This window comes from Syngnathoides biaculeatus, chromosome 18 (assembly GCF_019802595.1).
Source record: "Syngnathoides biaculeatus isolate LvHL_M chromosome 18, ASM1980259v1, whole genome shotgun sequence".
NCBI lineage: Eukaryota > Metazoa > Chordata > Actinopteri > Syngnathiformes > Syngnathidae > Syngnathoides > Syngnathoides biaculeatus.
Window position 1 is genome coordinate 9,638,208 of NC_084657.1, and position 23,302 is coordinate 9,661,509.

Here is a 23,302-nt window from a genome sequence, read left to right on the forward strand (position 1 = left end):
GGCGAACGCCTTGCGGCTAGGCCTGCATCCGCGGGGCTCAGCCGGGCACCGCCTAAAAGTGTGACTAACCTGGGTCTCATTCCCGTGGGCTCACCACCTGTGGGAGGAGCCACAGAGGTCGAGTGCAGCGTGAGCTGGGCGGTGGCCGAAGACGGGGACCTTGGTGACTTGATTCCCGGCTACAGGAGCTGGCTCTCGGGACATGGAAAGTCACCTCTCTGACAGGGAAGGAACCTGAGCTGGTGTGTGAGGTCGAGAAGTTCTGATTAGATATATGCACACATGGCTTAGGCTCTGGTACCAGTCCTCTTGTGAAGGGTTGGATTCTCTTCCACTTTGGATTTGCCCAAGGTGGGCAGGTGTTGGTATAATTATTGCCTCCCGGGGCTTGGCACCAGTACGTTGGGGTTCATCCAACTGGGAGAGAGAGTAGCCTACCTGCAGCTTCGGGTGAGGGCACGGGTCCTGACTGTTTGTGCGAATGCACCAAGCAACAGTACCCATTAACCACCCTTTTACTTAGAGAGAGTCCTGGAGAGTACTCCTGTTTTAGGAATCCATCGTTCTGCTGGGGAACTTCAATGCTCACGTCAATGGCAGTGAGACCTGGAAGGGCGTGATTGGGAAAAAGCCCCCCTTGATCGGAGCCCAAATGCTGTTACTGGACTTCTGTGCTCACCATGGAATGCCCATAACGAACACCTTGTTCAAGAATAAGGGTGGCCACACGTGTACTTGGCACCTTGCCTGGGAACGCCTCAGGATCCCCCTGGAAGAACTGGACGAAGTGGCTGGGGAGAAAGAAGTCTGAGCGTCCCTGCTAAACCGACTGCCCTCGCAACCCGACCTCAGCTAAACGGTAGAAGATGGAGGGATGGATACAGACATTTGTTGTAATCATGAAACTTTGCCTTGGACAAAGAAACTTTTAAAGCCATCCATTTTTTCATGTTAACTTGTAATATCTTCTCGAGTCAGCAAATTTGATTAAAATTCTCTCTCTCTCTCTCTCTCTCTCTCTCTCTCTCTATCTATACAAACAATGATTTCCAGTTATAGTTCAGTAATTAGAATGATCATTTTTTCTTTGTTTTACAGTTGCCATGTATAAGGAGCCATCGCTACATGAGCTCACAAGTGAGCCTGTGAGTCCTCCGCGCAAGACAACCAAAACATCCAATTCCCCGTCCTTGAAAAATGGAGGGAAAGAAGCTCCCAAGGCCGACGCCTCATAGCACAGGAGACAGAGGGCAGGTCACAGGGCAACAGGGACATTTGGAACGCTGTCAGTCGCCCATCATGCGCGCAGGACGGCCGGGTGAACGGCCCTCATGGTCCACTACTCCAGAAGTGCACAATAAGATGCTGAGGGATGAAGGGTGAGCACTCCATCAGCAGACAACAGAATGAGAGAGGATCCCCCCCCACCCCACCACAGAATGGCTGGCCGAGACCCTGGCCGAAACAAATTTGATGCCCCATCCCGATGGTTGTCTCCTCACCAGCCCCTTTAAATTTCCTGATGCAAAGGCTGCTTCATTTCTCACTCTTTTGTTTTTTTCCTCCAATCCCTACGCAGCATTTGCTCTATGGCAACATGACATTCACCATTCACGTCTCTGGTTCATAATCCCCCAGTCATGAGCTCGCTTTGGATCCCGAAAGTTGGTGACCCAGTCGCCCCGCCGGCTTTCCCCGCGCCATCTGCCGACCGACTCGGCTAATCATCAAGGTCAACGAAAGCTCAACAAGAGATGAAACGGCTCAGAGTCGAGATGTCAACTGGAATCGCGGGTCACGTCAGGCCATCGGAGAGAAAGCGATGCCAGAGCATCAGCAAGTCTACGCCTGTAGCCGCCACTATTTTGTATCCATTATTTTGAAGAAACCTAAATTAAATCCACTAGAGTCCCAGAATACAAATTAAAACCATGACTTCCCAGCCTTCTGTAATATGGAAATGTATCCATCCATCCATCCATCCATCCATCCATCTTCTGAGGTGCTTATCCTTATAAGGGTCATGGGAGAGTTGCAGCCTATCCCAGCCATCAATGGGCAGGAGGCAGGGTACACCCTGAACTGGTTGCCAGCCAATCGCAGAGCACATAGAGACAGACAACAGTCGCACTCACAATCATACTTTGGGCTAATTTACAGTTTCCAGTGAATGTTTTTGGGATGTGAGAGGAAAGCGGGGCACGGGAAGAACACGCAAACTCCGCACAGGCGGGGTTGGGATTTGAACCCCACACCTTAGAACAGTGAGGCCAACGATCTAACCAGATGCTCCACCGTGCCGCTAACGTGGAAATATGAATAAATTGCAATAAAACCATCCACCAATCTTCTAAATACAACCCACGGGTTCTGAAATCAGAGTCATCGATAAGTTAATAAGCAAAAAAATATATAGTTCTTGCTCAAGAAGCCAGGGCATACTGTAGGTCCTGAAAAAAGAAATGAAAAATGACTGAGACAAGAGAATAGCGAACGCCTTTCCAACCTCCTCCTCATCAGGTGATCACTTATCGTTAGAGCAAGCTCAAAGGCTACACATGAACAAGCGCGTCATATTTTCAATCCAGTGCGGATCAGAAGCCAGTCATGTGAAAACGAGCTGAGAGGCGCACATCTCACTCGGCATCTGCTGTCAGCAGAAAGCCGTGTTTGAAGGCAAACATCAAAGCCGGAGGAGCCTCTGAGCAGGAGCACTTGTTATTCTGACGATGTCTGGCAGCTTATCCGTGTGCTCCGCGTTCTCAAATCACCTTGGAAGAATCGCCCTCAAAAAATGGAGCTGTCTGAGTGGATGTCTTGGTGTGACTGTGTCGTAACCCTGGCGTGTGGACGGCGTTGACTCTGCGCTGACGCTTTAAGCGTCTGTGTAGAGGAAAAGAGATACTGCAGGTAACCTTAACCGTGTCATTCAGAAACAACGCAATGTAGGGCGGCGGGAGAATTTCGATCAACTGTTTACATCTGAGAGCACACACATACACACAAGGTAATACATTAACCACCACCACCCGCTTTTTTTGGGCTCGCTATAGAAATTATAAGACAATTTTAAATAAATATGCAATGACCTCGTGCCAGTCTGAAAATTTTAAAAGATTCTGTCACACATGCAAGCTACTTTGCTTGGATACCATCAGCAAACATACAAAACAGTGCTAAGAATGGCAATATCATAACTATGGCCACAAAAATATACATGAGCTTGCCCCCCCCCCAAAAAAAAACCATACAAATAAGTAAGCCCTTACACACACACACAAAACAGTGGATTGTACGTATTTAATCACTTGGAAAAAACGCCAATTTAATTGAGATTCTACAGCCAAAGATAATGTTTTATGCAACGTATACGTTCAACGTGTTTCCAGATGGTGCTGTGGCAGGACTTGACATCGTTTTCTTTTCTTCTCGACTCGTTGTGATAACGGAACGGGTTAGTGAATTGGAGGCTTTGAACTATAAATGCGATGTACAGAGTCTGAAACCGTGTTGGATTGTAAAAACATGCGCTGTACATGCAGTAGATGCACGAAAGAAGCCGTTAGCGAGGGAAAGAGGCCATGCAAGTTCTCGAGGAATCCTGCTAAGGAATTTCTTCATCAGGCATGCGAGATGTTTTGTCAGGGATGCACGAAGAGGCATGAAAATATCATAATGAACGCAGGACAAACAGCACGTCTGGCACTGTGAGTTATTTATGACAGGGACTTTATGGATGAAATGGGTTGGAGCGCTCTTCATATTTCAGTGGCGTTTGCCGTTTTGAGTTTCAAGGAGAAATTGAGTCATATTTTCACATACAAAAAGGGAAACGCCAATCATCGCCGCTTAGTTCCTGTATAGCAATAATTTATTTTTCCAAATAGAGAGTAGACGTGTTCTGCAATGTTTTTTTTAAAGGTTTATTTAGCTGTGACTCTGGCAAAAATAGCGCATCTTATGATTTTCTCAGACATGCGTATCCTTATTGTCTTTATGAAGCACTAGTAAAAAAAAAAAAAAAAAGCCCTTGATGCTCATAATGCTGACAAAAGTCCCTCGCAAGTTGTCAAGAGAGCAAAACTACACGTAGACAGACGGCACATAGAATGTTGAAAAAAAAGATTGTTATTGAATGTGAAGTACAGAATGCAGTATAAAGGAAGTCAGTGAATTTGCAAGTATTTCCATGAAAGGTTAGCGCAATTGGAGTTTTCAAAAAAACCAAAAGGTTTGTTTGCAAAGTCCGTTGATTAAAAGTTGGCAAAGTGCAAGACAGAGCAGAGGAGAAAAACAAAGGGCATGGGAAACAATGATCGATAGATTCAATGAAACCCAAACAAGAGACTTGTGATGGTTGCAAAAATGACTTGAAGGTCTGGCAGAGACAGCAAAATCCATTTGTTCATGAAGAACTCAGAGACCATGTGAAGAGAACACACACACACACACACACACACACACACACACAAAAAAGACTTTTGCTTGTTTCTGCAGAGCAATAAAAAACGTGCTCCTGACTGCATTTCCTTTGATTATGAACAACATGACGAGACAGACGATCTTTTAGCACATATAAAGTGAGGCGAGATGCTTCAACCAAACCACCCCCGCGACTCGGATCCCTTGAAGAGTAATTGACTATGCAAGCCCTGGACAGCACTTGAAACATGAAAACATTAACTTAGCATCCCAAAGGATGACAACCCACGAGCCACTGACGGCTTCCGGACGATAAAGAACGTGAAATTGCTGTTAAAGTAGCCGTGAGGAACAATTGAGTTGTTGGACTTTCAAACGCTTGCGGTTAATAAAAGTCATAACTGCATTCCCCAAAAACAGAGAGAGAGTAATAAATAAATGAAAATAATTCCACCTTGAAATAAGCATCGCAATGCAACAAGAGCACGTCAATAGGTAAAAAAAAAAAAAAAAAAAATCCCAAAGATTCAGAACCTATTATATATTCAAGTAAGATTACTAAAAAAATTGTTGATGAATAATCGCAGCATAGACTGAACCCATTACACTCGAAAGAAAACGAACATAATCCGGTAAGTAATTTGGAGCCGTACGTTTCGCCTTCACCCGATGATATTTTTGATTTACACTGCAATAAGATATTCAGAGAACGATGCACCTTGGGACTTCACTGACTGACTCTTCCGAGGCTGTAAAATGATTGTAGTTGTTCCGTATCCGCAAGGGCAAAAACTCACGCCGTCGCTCTGCAAAGCGCAAAAATGTTTGCTTTGCTGCAGGTGGCCGCATTAACTGCCGCGTGTTCTGTCTGTTTGCAAAAAAATATACATATTTAAATGTCAGCATACATGGACGTCTGTGTACAACTAGCTCCCTCTAATGGAAATAACTGTTCGATTTTCCCAATTACTTACACATCTCCGATCAAAATTTGATAGCTATTGATTGCATTTTGCGATAATATGTATGATCTCGCAGTCATCCAAATGAATCGCCGCGTTACACCCCTTCTGAATAATTTGTCAATGTCAACACAAAGGTTATTTCCGGTTTTCTAGTCAGCATGTTGAAGAGAAAGTTATGTGCATACATTAAATGCAAAAATCTCAATTTTACAACCACTGGCTGAGGTAACAAAATGAATGAATCCTCCAGTCGAGAAAACGACTCCAGTCTTTGTGTTTGAGAGAGACGTCGATTTATTTTGATTGAAGGTTCCCATGAAGAAATCTTGCTCCATTTTGTCTTCCTGGTTTATGTAAATGGTGAGGATGAGTCACTAATCCTCCTCACTCCGGTGGGAAAGGAGAATATGAGCATGGATTACGACTGATGAAAGCAAAAAAAAAAAAAAAAAAAAAACTACCTAAAATTTACACTGACTTCATATCTTGAAATTGACCGTCTTTGGACAGAATATTGCTTCGCAGTCCTTTTGTTGATTTCTCTTTGAATGAGGAGAGTTTCTGACACAGGAAAAGGTGAGATCCGACGTGGTCTTCATAAACTATTTGGCAGTGTGCTTTTAGATAAAAAATGTTCTATCATATTAAATGTATGCTATGTCAATTATGTATACTGTACAGTATGAGTAGTGTACTATGTCAAGTTCTGTTTACAACTCTTGGTATGTATTGTCTGTTGTTTTTTATTTATTTATTGTGTTTCATTTCCAGTATGAAGTCCTCTAACAAAGCAGAGGGATTCTTCCTCTTCAAATCTGATCTCTTTTTGGCGGTTTTTTAATTTTTTGGGGGTCTTTGGTTCGCATTGACGCATCTTTACAAATGTCTACCCTTCATTGCCTCCTGTGTGACCAAGTTTTATGTTTGTGAAAGATGTACTCAAGTGAAAACTGAAGGGGGGGGGGGGGGGGGATGACCAAAGCTCACATGTGTCCTGTCAAAACCAACAATGACCTTTCTGGGCTCACAGTTCTGGTCACGCACGTCTTCCAAAAAGTTTCCGTAAACTACTCCCCCCCCCCATCTCTCTCTTTCCCTCACCCCCTCCCTCTCTCGCACTCAAGGCCATCTTCTCGTCTTCCAAAAAAAAAAAAAAAACGGACATTTTCAGCAAAAGAAGCAAGCTGATTTAAAGCCATAAAGGAACGTGGGTGGGCCTTGGCATTGAACGGCCAAAGAGAGTGAAGGTCTGGATCTGTAGGCACCTACGGATTTAGTCACATGGTGGACTCCAAATCAAGCAACAACAACAACAAAAAATGGCTCCTTTTTAAAAAAAAAAAAAAAAAAACAATTCCACAGAAATTACAACCAGCAATATGCAATGGGAACTTTGGACCAGTTTGGAATCAAGGATGTGGAAATTTAACAGGGGATTGAACTGAAATGGATTTGCTATGGCAATCTTTAGTCTGCAATAATAATTACTGTGTCTAGAAAGACAAAAAAATGATTTTTTTTTCCTTGCAAAGTATGTCTCTGTGGTTTGACTCTTCAGGGATGATCCCTCCCAGTATCTACAGACACAACCCCCCCCCTCCTCCTCCTCCCCGATTTACCCTCTCGAATAACCCGATGTTCCGTCAAACGTGTGTACATATACAGTGTCTGTACAAAAACTCCTCCCTGGATTGAAAGGAGATGTGGTATTCTGTAATATTAATCAATAAAACAACATATATTTGTATGGTTGTAAGCAGTGCTTGTTGGGGTTTTGTCTCCCCCCCCCTGCATGTCTACACACACACACACATACACACACATACACACACACACACACACACACACACACTATATGAAGGGAAGACAACGGAAGAAAATGCAAAAAAAAAATCGTGCAAAAGCACGTTCTTTTTTGTCAGTGACAAATGTATAAGCTCTAAAATTAAAATTAAACTGCACAGTATTTTGGAAATATAGGCTCTAGCACTCCCGTGACCCTTGTGAGAATAAGCAGCTTGGTTAATGGATGGATAAATATGAAGTGTTAACTACATGTCCACAAATTAGGCACTCTTGCAGTTAAAGTTGAACTCACTCAATCCAAACATTGGCTTTATGTATAACGTGGCACTGCTGTCAGCCATCTTGTTTCATCAATGACTGCGACGTGCGTCAACGTCCACAAGGTGGCAGAATAACTGCCCAACCAATATGGCATACATCTGCAAGATTGTTTCCAACCTGTTGAGCAGCTTGTCATACAGCATTTTCTGTGAAGATCCCATATGCAATGTCACCAAATACTGGGGTGTAATTTACACACGTAAAAGAAAAAAAAAAGCCCGAGACAAATCCATATTAATTGTAATTTACCTCAATTTACTTGCAATTAAAGTCTCACATGGGCGTCACATTGGCGCAGTAGTTCACGGAGTGGCCCGAGAGCAAGAAGGTGACACGACAGCGTAGCGGCGAGCAATCCGTCTCTCTCTGTGACAGCCTTGTGATCGACTGAGTTTGAGCCGTCCTGGGTGACCCCCGCCTGCACCCCTCGTGACCATGCACAGGATAATTGCTATAAACAATGGCCGGACGAGCATGAGCACATTGCAGTTCATAACCTGAAGTCATTTCCAAACACTCTAATAGGCAACTAGGAACTACAACATGACTCTAATTAAAGGAAATGCAACCCAAAAAAAAAAATAATAATAAAAACAAATGGGACAATAATGGTTGTCTAATTGCCGATAAATATGTGGAAATTCCCAGAGAAAGTCTGAGGAAACTGGGATACTTCTGTCCTGCGTGATCCAAAAAAAAAAAAAAAAGACTAAATTATTTCAAGAATCTGGAAAAATTCCAATTTGTAAAGGAAAAAGATGCAAGCTTGGAGAGAGTTCCTCCCAGAACTCAAAGGAAAGCAAAAATCCACCACTCACAAAAAGTTTGGGGTATTCGGCTTTCGGGTGGAAGATCAAAATGAAGCCGAAAGGGACCTTTTACGGGTGAACTTAATTTGAACTCAAAAAACTTCTGAATGCACCTGTCCAGCTGGCCAATGTTTCTGTACCTTTTGCTGAACGGCAAAATTCACAACTGACGTTTGATTTACTGCGCAAGCGTTGTTGGACATTCAGAAGTCAAATTAAGCTCACCCGTACATGTTGTCGTTCCATCCTGAGATTTCACCCGGGAGTTGTTGTAGTTTTAGCTGCAACAACTTCTCTTTTTATCTTTCTTTTGACTTCCTTTATGTGCAGTGATCACATGACGCACATGTTTCTCTTTTTATGTAAAAGGCAGTATAAATGATTGACTCGTTTTTACCACCGGGGAGAAAAGGGGAACAAAAACTTTCCAAGTATGACATAGGCAAATAGTTGATGCTGTGAAAAAGCGGACACCCTGATTTCCCAAATAAATATGTACAGCTATACAGTATATTACCATTATTTGGAAGAAATAATCAAATCCGAATTAGCTGCTAGCAGAAGTTCTCATTGCAGGTACTTCGTGCATCAATCAGAATCAGCTTGATTGTTTATTTATCCATACCATCCATTTTATTTGCCGCCTATCCTCACGAGGTTCGCGGGGGTGCTAGAGCCTATCCCAGCTATCATCGGGCAGGATACACCTTGAACTGGTTTCCAGCCAATTGCAGACAAACAGTCGCACTCACAATCACACCTAGGGGCAATTTAGAGTGTCCAATTAATATTGCGTGTTTTTGGGATGTGGGAGGAAACCGGAGTGCCCGGAGGAAACACACAGGCGGGGCCGGGATTGGACCCGGGACCTCAGAACTGTGAGGGCAGCGCTTTACCAGCTGCTCCACCGTGCCGCGTATTTATTTATTCATTATTAAACGACAGTAAAACACTGAAAGACGCTTTCCAATTGCATACGCGCCTAGTAGTGGGAAGTTAGGTGTGTCGCCACAAGTGCCCTCTGGGGGGCAGTCTGCCATTCTGCGCTTACGGCCCCTCCGACCGCCACCAAGCAGTCAACCACAATGAGGTTTAAATGTCTTGTCCAGGGACAAAGTGCGCTCGGGTAGGACATGAACGGGCAACCTTTTGCCATCCATTGTGCAGTACTGATTCATTTGCATCAAACCTCAACAACCATCCATTTTCTATACTGCCTGACCTCAGTCGGGTCAAAGGTGAACTTTCTGACAGGAAGGATCACAAGCCAAGTTGCCAACTACTACTTTACCATTCTGCGCAACTTCAAAATCATCTTTCTTTTTTCCAGCTACACCGCGTGCCATTTACTGAAGCGTCAGTTGAATATTTTGCATTCCATAAGACACGTGCAGCATTCAATGTACAGCTTGAAATAGTTGAAAAGGCCCAAGTGTGACATAAAATATCTGATGCCGGAAATATTCATTTGTATGATCAAGTCAGAAGTCAACTGTCTTTTGTAAAGTGCTCGGATTAACCCAAAATATATCAGATGGCTGAATAGATGCAATTACAACTCGTTCACACACCAGCAGTAAATTAGACATCACACTGTCAGAATGATTAGCGTGCAAAATGGATCTTTCATGTAGCACAGATTAGGGTAATTAATTTACAAGTTGAGGTCGTGATCAAGCTGAGCAGCATCCGATCCACTGGATTCCCGTGCGTCAGATGCGACCTGCGTCAGAATTTTAAAAAAGAAATAAAAATGACCCTCAAACTAGAGCGACTCAAATCTTACAAACATTCGTGTGCTTCAACTTTATGGAAGTAAATTAGTGCCACCAGGATTTGAATTCGAAATATAAAGTCATCACATTTTCAATAGTTGCTACAATTCGCTGTATGAAATTCAACCGGGAACAATTCGCCGTCTAAAATTCACTGTCTGTGCCGCCAGGCAAGGTTCAGGTCAGAACTGAGCACCCAGCCAATCGCAGTTCCGCTTTCTTAGTCACGTGAGGTCACATCCTAAGAAAGCGTAACTGGATTGGCTGGCTGTTCGGTTCTGACCTGGAGTAACCCCGCCTGGTGGCACAGACGGTGAATTTCAGTCAGCGAATTGTAGCAGCTATTGAAAATGTCATCACTTTACATTTCGTATTAAAATCCTGATGGCTAATAACTAATTTACTTCCATACATATTTTTGTGGTTTTTAATTTTCAGTAAAGCGCACGTTACAAAACAATCTGAGCTCAGACTGAAATCAACCAATCGCAGGGCACATGGAGACAGACAACAGTCGCACTCCCAATCACACCTATGGGCAATTTACAGCCTCCAATCAATGCGTGTTTTTGGAGGAAAGCGGAGTGCTCGCAGAAAACCCACGCAGGCACGGGGAGAAGATGCAAACTCCACACGGGCGGGGCCGGGATTCAAACCCTGGTCCTCAAGACTGCGAGGCCAACACTCTAACCAGGTGAGCCCCTGTGCCCTGATATCACACGTAATCCTAAATATACTTCAGATGATGCAATGGAATTTCCAGACCTAATTCCTCTCAGAAACAAATGTTATCATGTGACAAAATGGATGGAGATGAAGGTCATGGAAATGTGCAGTAGTTTTTGTGTGCATTCAGGCTTCTGTTCATCTACTCACTTGCTATGAAGAATGTTGAGATTCATATATATTTTTTTTTAACATAATGAGAATGTATAAATTCCACACTTGCCAGCACCTAAATTGTACCTCGGATGCTTCCTCACGTAACCTCTGCTACATGGACTTATGAGAGTGATGAGTCATCAACTCCTGTCATATTTTCCAGATGACAAGTTTAATTCTTGATACCAAATCCCAAACTTTTTTCCAGCAAAAACAAACAAACAATACTTAGCAGTAAGCTAACTCACGTCATGATATGGGGTTTTAAATAAATGTTCTTGCTAGGAAATTCTTTGATATCTTAATTATGCGTCAAAAATGTTGAATCGCCCTATGAGAAATCAAATTCCTGCACACGTGAGTCTTGAGAGCTGTGACCAATCGGGAAGCAGCGGGACCCAGAAAGCACACCCAGAACAAATACTGCCTCGAAAGTAATAAAGAGTCAGTTTGTTTCACTTTGTAACAGTTTCAGTTGGATCACTTCAAGTGAGTAATTCTTTTGGTTGATGTGGCTGTGCAAAAACTAAATTACAACCCGTCTGGCAGTATGACTCACGGGGCCTGTGGGCAAAGTTGATCTAACGTCATTGTGTACACCATTTGCCAACACGTCCGTGCAGTCTTGACTGTTCTATATTTAACTCGATAAAAAGACAATAACAAAAGAGATTTTTGCCAGGTCAATAAAAAAAAAAAGTCAATGACAGCATTGTGGTCTTAATATGAAAATGTAAAATTAGACTCCTGACTAATTAAAGACAATAGTAGCGAAAATATATCTTTTTCCCATAATGTAATTTTGGTAAAATAAGGAAGTAATACTAATAACATTCATGTAATAATAATAATTCCATTATCTAACGCTTTGAAATAAAACGATGATGTTTACAAGGAAGCAATCCCAAGAATATTCATATTAATGAATCAATAAAACTTGCGTGTGAAAGAGTTTATGACTGGTGTGATTCCAGTCAAAAAAACTTTAGTGTGTACATTAATACCTGACAAGTGAACATCTACTTGACATACTTACAAAAAAGACAAAAGAAATACTATTACTGTCATGACAAAAATGAAAGACTATTATCTGAAAAACGGGAAAGAAATCCCCCGAATTGAGAAGGGCTTCCACGGCTCGTTTGTCGCCAAAGTTCTCGCGAGTCCATTTCCCCGGAAATGCCTACGTCATGAAACTTAGGGCGTTCCCTTCGAGCGACGCAGGCTGTCGAAACTACGTGCGCGTGCACGCCCACCTCCAGCGGACACCACCTGATAAGCTCGCTCCCGCCGTTCCCTCCACATTCAAGGTGCGGCAGAGCAACAGGTGCGCAAGGCCATAGAAACCCACATTTAAAATATTTTTTACAAATTATTTTCACACTCACGGATAACTGGATTTATTTCAACATAAAACAGTCCGTTAATAACTTTGAGTTTGGATCTAGATTTTGATATTTTGAGCAGCAAGACGGTCTCTTGCCTGTTTCTGAAACCGCCCCGTCGTCATCGTCGAAGAAAATGGCCAACTCCGGTTTGCAGATGTTGGGATTCGTCCTGGCGCTTCTCGGCTTGATCGGCTTGGTCGTGGGCACCATTTTACCCCAGTGGAAGATGTCGGCCTACGTGGGGGACAACATCATCACCGCGGTGGCCATGTACGAAGGCCTCTGGATGTCCTGCGCCTTCCAGAGCACGGGCCAGATCCAGTGCAAGGTCTACGACTCCATCCTCCAACTCAATGGTAAATCATACCAATCGTTAGTAATCCCGAGGTTTATACCAGGACTTGAACTTTTTTTTTTTTTTTTTTTTTGCTTTTTCTGTGAAACTAAAAACTTTTTTTTTGAAGGGGGAGTTTTTTTTTTTTTTTTATATAAATGCGAAACAGTTTTTCCTAAATGAGCTAATTTACAGGTGAGGAAGAGGAACAAACGAACAACACTTGCAATGGGGAAGCTAAGAACTGATTCCTTAAGCCCCTCGACCTAACCGGTTTTGTCACTTATTAACAATACGGGAAATAAGCTCGTTTAAGAAAAAAAAAAAAAACCTCCCTCCTCCTAATGCAAGTTTACATTTTTAAAAAAAATTTACGACCAACACATAGTGTGCGGGATTTTCTGACAAAGAGGAGGTCATTTGAATGTTCAACACTTGAGCAGCAACGTGAAGTTTTGGATCACCTTCCTACCTACCTCATAACCCCCCTCCCTCCCCACGCCCCCAAAACTATACGCGTTGTATTAATAAAAAAAAAAAAAAAAAAAAAAGACCGTTGGCCTCGCTTTCGTGCTCAAGGAAGTGGAACAAGGCGCATTAACGTTTACACTCATTTTATGGCTCTTATCTGTCAGAGGGCGTTGGAGAAATGGGTCATTTGTATTCCTGCTCATCCGAGTTATAGCGCAGCACCTGTTCAATTTCATTTCTTGCCAAGCTTTATATATAAACGTGCGCGGCCATCTTTCACAAACGACGGCCGCGTGACGTCCAACAAAGAAATGCAGTCAATAAGGTGAAAATTCAGGAACCCTTTCCGGGCCAACTGAATGCATAGAGGGCATCTTTGTTTGTGGATCGAGGTCGCGAGCTTCACATGTTAACCTGGAGCCACCCCGTGAAATTCAGTGTCGTCCATGATGAAACCTGAAACCTGGTCAGACCTGTTTGAGTTGTGCTGTGCGCACTGTCGCACCGCAGAACCCCCCCCCCCTTCCAGTTCTGTTTTTGCAGCGCCCCCTCTGGGGGGAAAAAATAAATCCACAAATTTGGGAAAGGGCATCACAGCCCCTTGAATTACATATTCGCGTCTAGTGTTTAATTACTTGACTTAACGGCGTCTCTCATTGGATCAGGCGCCCTGCAGGCGACGCGAGCCCTCATGGTCGTCAGCATTATCGTAACGGTGGCCGGTTTGGGCGCGGCCTGCATGGGGATGAAGTGCACCAACTGCGGCGGGGACGACAAGACCCGGAAGTCTCGCATTGCCATGGGAGGCGGCATTATCCTTCTGATTGGCGGTAAGGGCAAAAAAAAAAAAAACAAAAAAAAAAAAAACCCAAAACACAAAGCCGACAAACAAATATGGGTAACTTTTTAAACCTTTGCTTCCCTGCAGCTTTGTGCTCCATTGTGGCCTGCTCTTGGTACGCTCACGACATCATCCAAGCCTTCTACAACCCTTTCACCCCAGTCAACACCAAGTGAGTACATGACTATTTTTTTGGGCCCTCATCTCACCCTCTGACTCACTTTTTATTTAATTTTTTCCCCCCACTCCAAGGTATGAGTTTGGGTCGGCCATCTTCATCGCCTGGGCTGGGGCCTTCCTGGTCGTAATCGGGGGCGGCATGCTGGCAGCGTCGTGCCCGAGAGGTAAACCTACACCAAAGTACCCCATCTCCAGACCTCCCAGCAGTACCAAGGAATACGTTTGAACGGGATGAGCATCAAAGTTTGAAGGCGTTTGTAACCCTTTACATGCAGCGAGCATAATTCGACTCCGAAGTTAAAAGAAAAAAAAAGACGATGCAAGTTTTTTTTTTTTTTTTTAAAGTTTATTCAGGGCAATGCTTAGATGTTACTGCAATATTTTAACCACGTTAAAGTGTTGACAATGTACCGTCTGGAACTTTATTGTCAAATCTTCGACATGTATACTGTATTTAAAGCTTGAGCACAAATTTTGATATGCAAGTTCAAAAAGCCCTGCTGCAATCCCATTGGCCATGCTCAGAAGTAGACGCCATGTTTGTGTTCGTTGACCCGTCCTTTAGAATGTATCATGTTTAGTGAACAGATCGAGCAGGCAACTTTCAGGCTAAATGTTCAGAAAAGTCATTCTGGCACCTGAGAAGCAAGATTACTGTCCGTTTGTGCCTTTTTATTTATACAAACAAATGATTCAAGTACCACAGTTGACTGCTTCAATCAAGCGCCAGAGTGAAATTATTTAATGTACAATATTGATTCCTTTCAGCAAAATTGCCAATATTTGTCCTAGCAGCACATCACAGGCTGTTTGGAGAGATCATTCCTGTATGTTAATGGGTTATACTTGTACACTTCTTTTTTAGAATGGATTTTTTTTTTTTAAATTTGTGATGTTTGTTGTACATAAGCGATAATTACATTTGAACTGTTTTGACTTTTAATAAAAGAGGCATGGAAACATCCTAAATACAATTCATTCTTTCATAACAATAGAATTTTACAGATGTGTATTGTAGTTTTGCAGCAATATGGTAATGTAAAACTAGAAAAAAAAATAAACTAAGGAATGTAATTACCATTGGAGGAGTCAACAACTTTAAATATTAAACATGCATAACCAGGATGTTTGTGAGCCTATTTGAGGGGCGAAACCGCAACATGTGGTGTGGAATTAAAACAATGTACAAAATGAACCACTTGATAAAACTGTATCTACGATAAGTGGGCAAAAGGGATGTGAGCAGTCCACTTCACAAGTCTTGAAACGGGAAGGTGGATTCCTTCGTTTTCGTACCGAAGTCGGGTGGATTTCAGAACAAACCGGTCGCGGTTAAAGGACCGGGAAAAAGAATTTGAAATCAAAATGCAACAGTCGGGTGAAGTCGACGGGTTCGAAGTCTTCCAGTTATTGCAGGTGAAAGGTCAAGCCGCAATCTATTAAATGTGATTCATCTGTTCAAATACTTTGCTCACTTGAAAAGCGGGTGGCTTCGAACTAATGGCACTCTCCCGAGTTGCTTAACACATTGCAATCTAAATATTAAAGAATTATGAGCTTTAGCTTGTCATCTTTTGATATGTAGCACAGATGTCCTTAGTATAAAACAAAACCAAAATTGACCTTGCCATTCCAATACTTTTGGAGGGGACTATAATTGTGCATATGCACATTAAATTATTTTGTGGGTATTTTAGATGCATTTAATTAATGTTGGGCAACGGAAAGAGGTAGCAGCTACAGTGTAAATAAGTTACTTTTTCCTCACATCACATCACAGCTCAGCATGCGTGTGCTTGTTTGGCCCAATTTCGAGACCATCTTTCTCCTTGCATAACATGAACAGCACAGAAGCTTTGCTTTTACTGCCACCTTGTGGTACAACACGTTGCCTGCAAGTAGAGCTTGACATTTTAATGACGACGAACCGGACTTTTTCACCCCGTCGTCAAAAATAAAGCAGAAATGTTTTTAGTATGAGTGTGATTTTTATTCAATGCGACGTTCGCCTTCAATTTTCCAGTGTCTCCTGTGATGCAACTCGATGGTTCTAATATTTTCTTCCTCTGCTCGGATTCTGGCTATTTTATATCAGTTATTCTTTGTTCCACCCCCCAAGGGTAGACTGTGAAAGTAATAAATGAAAGGATTTCAACGTGACCACCCCAACGCGCTTGTTTTTCACCTCAACCCATTTTAAAAAAAAAAAAAACAAATTGGGCCTGGGTTAAAAAAAAATACATATTTAGTCTTCTGCCTTTGACTGCTATTCATTCTATTCAATCGAGAATGTATATTTTGCACCAATGTTGGCTCAGAGGATCATAATTCCATTACGTGCGGGTTACATGCCGGCATCCAGCTACTGACATGAATAATTTGTCAAATACACAAAATAACGCGCAGCTAAAAGTCTGTTGCAAAAAGACTCCTAACGAGAACCTCAACATCTTCATTTCTGCCACCTCCAGTTCTGCTTTCTGTCGTCTCTTCGGTGCCAATCTGCAGATCATGGCTGGCGTCATCGTTGCGATGAGTCATAAATTGAAATTATCACCGTACTTAATATCAGCATGGGCAAAAAAGGTACTGACTTTTCATTGTCTACAGTGCTCGTGCCCCTACGTCATCGAAATCATGTGACTGGCTATATCGCCGGTCAAACAAAGCATTGTTCAATGCTAAATCCGTTGGGACGAAATGAAAATGTCATAGCATGAGTTTTTTCCGACACCGTTAAACATTTAGGTGGTGATAATAAACAAAGGTATGTGGAAAAATGACAGAAAATTGGCATAGAGGACCCGTATTTAATGCTGAAATTGATTTTCTTCATCGATAAGAAATTGGACAGTTAATTCGCTTCCGCTTATCTTGGACAACAGGATCGACAAATGGATCTGATGAGTAAGTCGTCGAGATTTACACGGAGGCGTTTGAAAGCGTAGAAAAGCCTGGACGCGTACAAATACTTCGGTGCTGGATCTCTTCACGGGGAAACGGTTCATGAACGCGGAAGCGTACGCTGCTACACGTTAACCTTTGCAAAATCTATCGATCTTTTCAGTAGGTATTTAATACAAATACCAATATTTAAATACATGACCCCTGGTTTTCCACAAACTGCATTCATTAACTATGATTGGGGGGGGGGGAGTAAAAGGAGGACAGGAGTCATTTCCTCCATACACGGAAGCGTATTGCAGCCACACACAAACACACACACTTCTAAACCTGACAGGGTTACTTTTTTTAAAAAAATATGCACTGTTCTGAAATGAGTCAATTTGGCATCATAAATACTTTGTAATTTGAGATTAACAATAATTCCTACCTGAAATGAAGCGATCGTTACACAGGCGTGTGTGTATTTGGTGGGCAGCAGCCATCACGTTTAATTGCCGAAATCCATCGATATTTTCTCGTCTTTTCAGATGGTATTCCATAGAATGAGCTCTTTTAATATCTGTCTTGTCTGTAGTGCCAACCAACCGCACAACAGCTCTAGACTATTGTAAATATTCTCTTCCGGTTCAATGTCGAGCAGGTCTGTTCGACCGGCAATACGGCGGCGTGAAAACGGTGACGTCACGCGTACGTACGAGCTCTATATACAAAGCGGATGAAGCTGCAATTTACATCAAACATTTGTAAAGTCACTCAAATCACCACAGTTAGAAATTCAGAGGTTATACAAATATCTTTATTGGGAACTTGGAACTATCTTCACTGGAACAGGTGCCAACGTCTCTCTTATCCCCGTGTTACGTTAGCTTTCAAACCCGAGAATATTACGACGGAAACGGCATCATGTTACTGCGATGCATCCTCTGACGATGTCACGGGCATGTAGCAATATCCTTTGCTCAAAGATGCCCAACCTTAAAAGTAAACAAAACCGCGTTGGCGATGAGGGGCCGATAAGAAGGGGGCCTATAAAGAAAAAAAAAAAAAAAAAAAAAAAAAAAAAAATTAAAACTCGTTCTCATGTTAGCCTTTGTGCTCAAAATGACGACAATACTTCAAGGTAGACTTTAGCTGATACATTTTTTACGCAGCACGTTATTGTTATCCCACAAGATCAAGCCCCATGATATCACCGCAGCTTTCGGGGTCAATCTCCAGATTCCCATATTTACATATATGCAAATAAGGGGGAACAAGTCCTTAAGGTTTACTTCACGGTATAAAGGAGCGATTGGAGGCTGCAACAATATGTACGTCATCGTATGCATGGTCATATAATGACAAAGGCCTTTGATTTGACTTAATAGTCATTGCAGAGTGGACAGAGTGAGGCACAAAGTATTTGGGACATTAAAAAAAAAAAAAATAAACGAACAAAAGGAAAAAATAACAAACCGAAGACCTTTACATTTATTTTGCGTCTGCCACAGTCTGTCTCCACTTCCACAGCTCAGCAATAACCTGAGTGGGAGAAAAAAAAAAAAAAAAAAAAAACCCCCACCAAATTCATCAATTTAACTTGTACACTGTATTAACAATGAATTAAAAATAAGTAAATATGGATACACTACCTTGGAATCAGTAACTCTATAAGAATTCTTCACAAAGTTCTCAAATTTGGCCTGGACTTTGGGCAGCATTATTCCCTAAAACAAAACAGAAAATTAGGGTGCGCTACCACAAAAAACTTCCCGACGGAAACGGAAGATTTCCGCCAAACAAGATTGTGACGCCACCGACCTTCTTGATGGCCTCAGTCATCTTTGTTTGGATCTCAGGAAGCGTTAAAGTTTCCTTGGGTGTTGCTGGGTTTTTAGGTGATTTGTCCGCTTTCTGTTTGGGGGTCTTCACCTGTGCAGAGCAAAGCGGCCCAAGTGGGAAGAAATGTCGCCAAGTTGTAAACTTGTTGGATCTTGTTCATTTTTCATGCATTCGACCAGCTAGCCCCCCCCCCCCCGCCTTCCTTTCCTCACGCTTTCAACCCTGCGATTTATGCGGTGATGTGGCTAATTGGGGCATTTTTCCTAACGGCCACAAGAGGGGCACTTGAGTGGAAAAGGTACGCGTGAGACCAGTGGAATATATGTGCCGAGGAAGTGACTTTTAATGGTAGTGCTGCGCTACTGCTGCCGTGTCTCAGTGATTTTTACCAGTATGTTTTTTTCCCTAACCAGTCCCGTTTGCGCTGTGCTAGCGTGTTGCTGCTGTGTAACTGCCATGTCTCTGTGATTTTTTTTTTACCGCCATGTTTTTTTTCCAACTGGCCCTGTTAGCGCTGCGCTAGCATGTTGGTGATGCGCTACTGCCGTGTCTCAGTGATTTTTACCAGTATGTTTTTTTTCCCTAACTGGTCCTGTTCGTGTTGCTGCTGTGTTACTGCCACGTCTCAGTGATTGTTTTACCAGCATGTTTTTTTCAAACCGGTCCGCTGCGCTAGTGTCTTTCTGCCGCATCTCAGTCATTTAGGTATTGTTTTTATTTTTTAACCCAGCTCTGTTAGTGGTCTGCTACCATGTTGCTACTGTGTAGCTGCCGCGACTGTTTTTATTAAAACCGTTTTTTCAAAAAAAAAAAAAAGCCCTGTTGTTATTAGTGTGTTGTTGCTATGTTAAGCTAAGCTAAGGTATTAAAACTCTGTGTACCATCTTTCTTTGTAAATATCTCGTGTTTCAATGTGGGCACTTGCTGCTTATGTATGCACCAAATGGTATTTCCTTTACAAATGTACTGCACGAGTCTTGCAATCTGGTGCGCTCTGTAGGCTAGTCTGTATTTATTTGAATTAGTTTTGATTTTTGGAAATCTGAGTATGGCTAAACACCACAGAAAAATGGTCATAGGGCAGGCGTGTCAAACTCATTTTTGTCTCGAGCCAACATTGTAGTTTTAGTTTCCCCTCAGAGGGCCGTTATGACTGTGAAATGATAAAGATCTTTAACTCCCTCCTCATGTTCACTCATTTATGAACTAGTTTTGGAATAAGAAATCAAAGGTAATGGGGTTTTTCAACTATTGTTGATACTTGGTAACACAAAAATGCTTGCAATATCTCATTGTTCTAAGTCATATGATAACTTGAAATATCCGGTACATGAAGTGGGCCGGATCTGGCCCCCCGGCCCTCGAGTTTGTCACCTGCGACATCGGGAACAAAGCCTCTGTTATAATGAATTACGTCAACGTTCCTAAATGACAGCCACATAAACACAGAGCAATCTACCGCATGCTAAATAGCGAGCCACTTCTCGTGCCGCTGCACCACTCATGCCGGGAATTTGTAATCATCTCTTGAAGAAACGTCAAATCTTAAATAAATGTCAGGTACCTGTTTTGTGGACGGAGTGGTGGCTTTTGGGCTTTTCCCGTTCTGAGCGGACTTTTTCGCGGGCTTGGCCTGCTGGAAAAGTCACATGACAAATAAGAATTGGCCGAGCGGAAGTGGCTTTTCTGAATAACTCACCTTAGCGGGAGTTTCTTCCTCCTCATCATCATCCCTGAAAATAAAATTTTCCTCAAGAAAGCGTTGCAAAAGTACATTTTTTTTCAAATACCTGAAACATTCCTTTTTTCAAGTTACCAAGCAAGGCTTGGCAAACGTAATACGTACTCATCATCCTCATCGTCGTCCTCTTCTTCCGCATCAAATTCCATCTTCTTTTTTTTCTGCACGACATGAATGACAGTTTTGACGGTTTCCGTGGCAATGGTGTGATTGAAGTTTTGGCGCCGTGCTCCGCCTGCATATATCGTCCAACATGGCATCGCCCGCGCAATCTACTTTGGATGAGGCGAACCCCTAAGAAGAGTTTTGTCAAAGTTTGAGCACTGTATTTACCCCAAAACGCATCCGATTGACGGGCGGCGGCGTGGCCGTGAGCCAGTTCCTCGTGTGCGCTGATGACGTGTATTTAAGATTCATTTTTTATGCCACTTGTTGCCAGATCCGACTATCAGCTAGGGTAACTGCCTCGTTCGGCGTCATAGCGTGAAAGAGCCATATCAAGTCGAGTCTTCATGTTTTTAGTTTTGGACCAAGCCTTCGTGAATTTTGATTTCGTTACGCACGAGAGAGGCTGAATTATAAACGAGAAAATGGCGGAAACGTGTGCTGGAGACAGAATAAGAATATTTTGTGTTAAAACACCAAAACCACCTACTGACCCTAGTTCTGAAATGTGGGAAATCAGAACCACAATAGTTTTTTTTTTTGTTTGGCCTTATTAACGTACCTGAGACTTGGTGACGGGAGAGGCGGCAGGTCTTTTCTTTGATGCTTTGAGAGCTTCTTGTTCCTCTTCCTCCTCCTCGTCATCATCAATATCATCCTCCTCGTCATCCTCAAGGGACTGATCGGACTCCATCACTTCAGTGGAAATTGAGGAGTATTAGATAACGAAATAAATGCAATGAAACAACAATTCTGTTTCCCAGCAGCACGTAAAAACACTTACAGACGAGGTGCTGCCCACTGATATGGATGGGACCAGAACCGGATGTCAGACGGAAAACTGCAGGTGGAATGATGGTGAAACCCCCGAGAGACACCTGCGGAAGGAGCCACGATCAGAAAAACCAGCACAGCGGGTTATGACCTTTGCTCTCATTCTTTGGTCATGACAGTTGTTCTCGACACGAATCTTCCAATCGTGGCAAGGTTAAAGCTGCTAATATTGAAAGTAGCTTTTGTAAACACATCTACTACATTAAAATTGTAAACCTAACTCCACCTGCGTAGATTCCCAAAGATGCCCTCCATTCCCCCCCCCCCCCAATGCCGTAAGTTCAATTTCATTGCGGTGGACACTCACGCTCGGCAGGGTGGCGGGGTTGAGCGAAACCAGCGTCGCAGTCACCTTCTGGCCCTCGGAGTCGTGTCCTTCCACCTCCACCAGGTGAAGTTCGTTTTTCGTGGCCGGGTCAGCACACGCCTGCGAGGGGGAAAACACAGCTCGGAATTTAATATCATCTTCTTGCACTTCAGAAAAGCCAGGATTTCAGTTTGTAAAAAGGACGCATGGATGGTTACCATCCGTAGATCGAGCTGATGCTCGAAGCCATCCCCCTTGGGATTGAACGTCACTTCCTTTCCTGATTCAAGCACACAACCTGAGGAGGACAAAGCGAAGATGAGTCTATAAATCTACTCTCAATTGTCATGTTCAATTTGACTTTATTGCACTTGTGTTCATCTTCAGTTTCTTAAGTGCTCTGAAATCCACTACAAACATTGATGTTGAGAAATAACAGGGTCGTGACTTCTGGGGCTTTTAAAGAGCATCGCGCTACGTGCCCCGAAAACGATTTTGCTCCTCACTTTTGACTTTCAGTGCGCGTCACCGTGACTTAACGCGTACTTCATCGCACAGACGCGAGGGGGCGCCGCAGCCCCAACGTGGTTCTCTCCACAATGGAAGGAACAGAACGGAATTCAGTACTACATTACGAAAATGTGATAAAGCGACATCGTCACAGAGTTATTTTACGTTAAGCGCAGACTGGTGGGGAAGTTGCGCCGCGAAACATCAACGCTTTAAAGGGGAAATTCGGGAAAAGAGGCGCCCGCGTGGTCCACGTGAGAGCCCACGTCGTGGCTGCTAGCATCGTAATTTGACGATTAAAACACTCTGCACAATGTGGTGATAAGATTTAATTTGCTGGGGCCGGAACTGGAAAACCAACTGACGTTCCCCCCCCCAGAGAAGATGCATTTTAAGAGCTAAACCGGTTGTGGGAACATGGGCGACGCCATGCTTTGGCCCAAACACGTGTGCAGCAGCAGCAGCAGCACCCAACCAGTGTGACACACACTCACTCATACGCACAACCCCTTGCCCATTTCCATTAAACATATTAAATGAACATTATTAATAAGCATGGCGCATGTAAGCCACTTGTTTCATGTTCTTTATAATCTCTAAGATATAACACGGCATTCTCCGCGTTCGCATCGATGAAACTCGCTCACCGTAAAGAAACGTCTGCGGAGCCACGTCTAAGCCGTTCATGGTGCGAAAAGGTCGGGATGCGGCGGCCCTGGAAGCACAACGAATATTGAAAAAAGAACAACGCAAGACGCGACCGCTACCGACGCTGCGCTCGAGTGAGCTAACCGACGTGACGTCACACAAGTGTCCACCCACC

The 23,302-nt window shown here is 43.1% G+C and overlaps 3 protein-coding genes and 1 long non-coding RNA gene across 10 annotated transcripts in view; 2 read left to right on the top strand and 2 right to left on the bottom strand.

The window, feature by feature from the left end:
* The window catches only part of fgf11b (fibroblast growth factor 11b), a 29,902-nt gene extending 22,839 nt beyond the window's left edge, over window positions 1-7,063 (top strand). The window contains exon 5 of the mRNA XM_061804137.1: window positions 1,099-7,063. Coding sequence (XP_061660121.1) covers window positions 1,099-1,235 — 137 coding nt within the window. The 3' untranslated portion in view covers window positions 1,236-7,063. The remainder of the gene's footprint in view (window positions 1-1,098) is intronic.
* LOC133492007 (uncharacterized) overlaps window positions 1-10,263 on the bottom strand; it is a 50,581-nt gene extending 40,318 nt beyond the window's left edge. For 3 of the 5 annotated variants that reach the window (XR_009792537.1, XR_009792538.1, XR_009792536.1), the window contains exon 1: window positions 7,764-8,314. This is a non-coding gene — a long non-coding RNA (uncharacterized LOC133492007). The other 2 variants (XR_009792539.1, XR_009792540.1) reach the window with 2 other exon arrangements.
* Window positions 10,264-12,242: 1,979 nt separating this feature from the next.
* LOC133492197 (claudin-7-B-like) lies at window positions 12,243-15,168 on the top strand. The gene is made up of 4 exons (XM_061804254.1): window positions 12,243-12,724; window positions 13,839-14,003; window positions 14,102-14,186; window positions 14,267-15,168. Exons 1-4 carry the CDS (start codon window positions 12,502-12,504, stop codon window positions 14,418-14,420), a joined length of 627 nt encoding a protein of 208 aa, XP_061660238.1. The 5' UTR covers window positions 12,243-12,501; the 3' UTR covers window positions 14,421-15,168.
* Window positions 15,169-17,875: 2,707 nt separating this feature from the next.
* npm1a (nucleophosmin 1a) lies at window positions 17,876-23,295 on the bottom strand. Of its 3 annotated transcripts, none has more exons than XM_061804253.1 (12): window positions 23,127-23,295; window positions 22,188-22,267; window positions 21,970-22,089; window positions 21,613-21,706; window positions 21,391-21,524; window positions 20,769-20,824; window positions 20,622-20,655; window positions 20,487-20,555; window positions 18,902-19,012; window positions 18,733-18,807; window positions 18,570-18,622; window positions 17,876-18,127 (listed from the first exon to the last, which is right to left on the bottom strand). In XM_061804253.1, the coding sequence occupies exons 1-11, from the start codon at window positions 23,164-23,166 to the stop codon at window positions 18,572-18,574; spliced, it is 864 nt and encodes a 287-aa protein (XP_061660237.1). In that variant the 5' UTR covers window positions 23,167-23,295; the 3' UTR covers window positions 17,876-18,127; window positions 18,570-18,571. The 3 variants fall into 3 exon arrangements, with proteins under 3 accessions (XP_061660237.1, XP_061660234.1, XP_061660235.1); XM_061804250.1 differs by having other exon boundaries at window positions 20,487-20,558; XM_061804251.1 differs by having other exon boundaries at window positions 18,557-18,622; window positions 20,487-20,558.
* Between the last annotated feature and the right edge of the window lie 7 nt (window positions 23,296-23,302).

Coding starts and splice junctions, on each gene's coding strand:
- LOC133492197 (XM_061804254.1), top strand. CDS start 12,502: ATGGCCAACTCCGGTTTGCAGATGTTGGGATTCGTCCTGGCGCTTCTC. Junction 14,004..14,101: donor CATTATCCTTCTGATTGGCG/GTAAGGGCAAAA, acceptor GCTTCCCTGCAG/CTTTGTGCTCCATTGTGGCC. Junction 14,187..14,266: donor TTCACCCCAGTCAACACCAA/GTGAGTACATGA, acceptor CCCCACTCCAAG/GTATGAGTTTGGGTCGGCCA.
- npm1a (XM_061804250.1), bottom strand. CDS start 23,166: ATGAACGGCTTAGACGTGGCTCCGCAGACGTTTCTTTACG. Junction 22,090..22,187: donor ATCAGCTCGATCTACGGATG/GTAACCATCCAT, acceptor TCCCCCTCGCAG/GCGTGTGCTGACCCGGCCAC. Junction 18,808..18,901: donor TGACTGAGGCCATCAAGAAG/GTCGGTGGCGTC, acceptor GTTTTGTTTTAG/GGAATAATGCTGCCCAAAGT.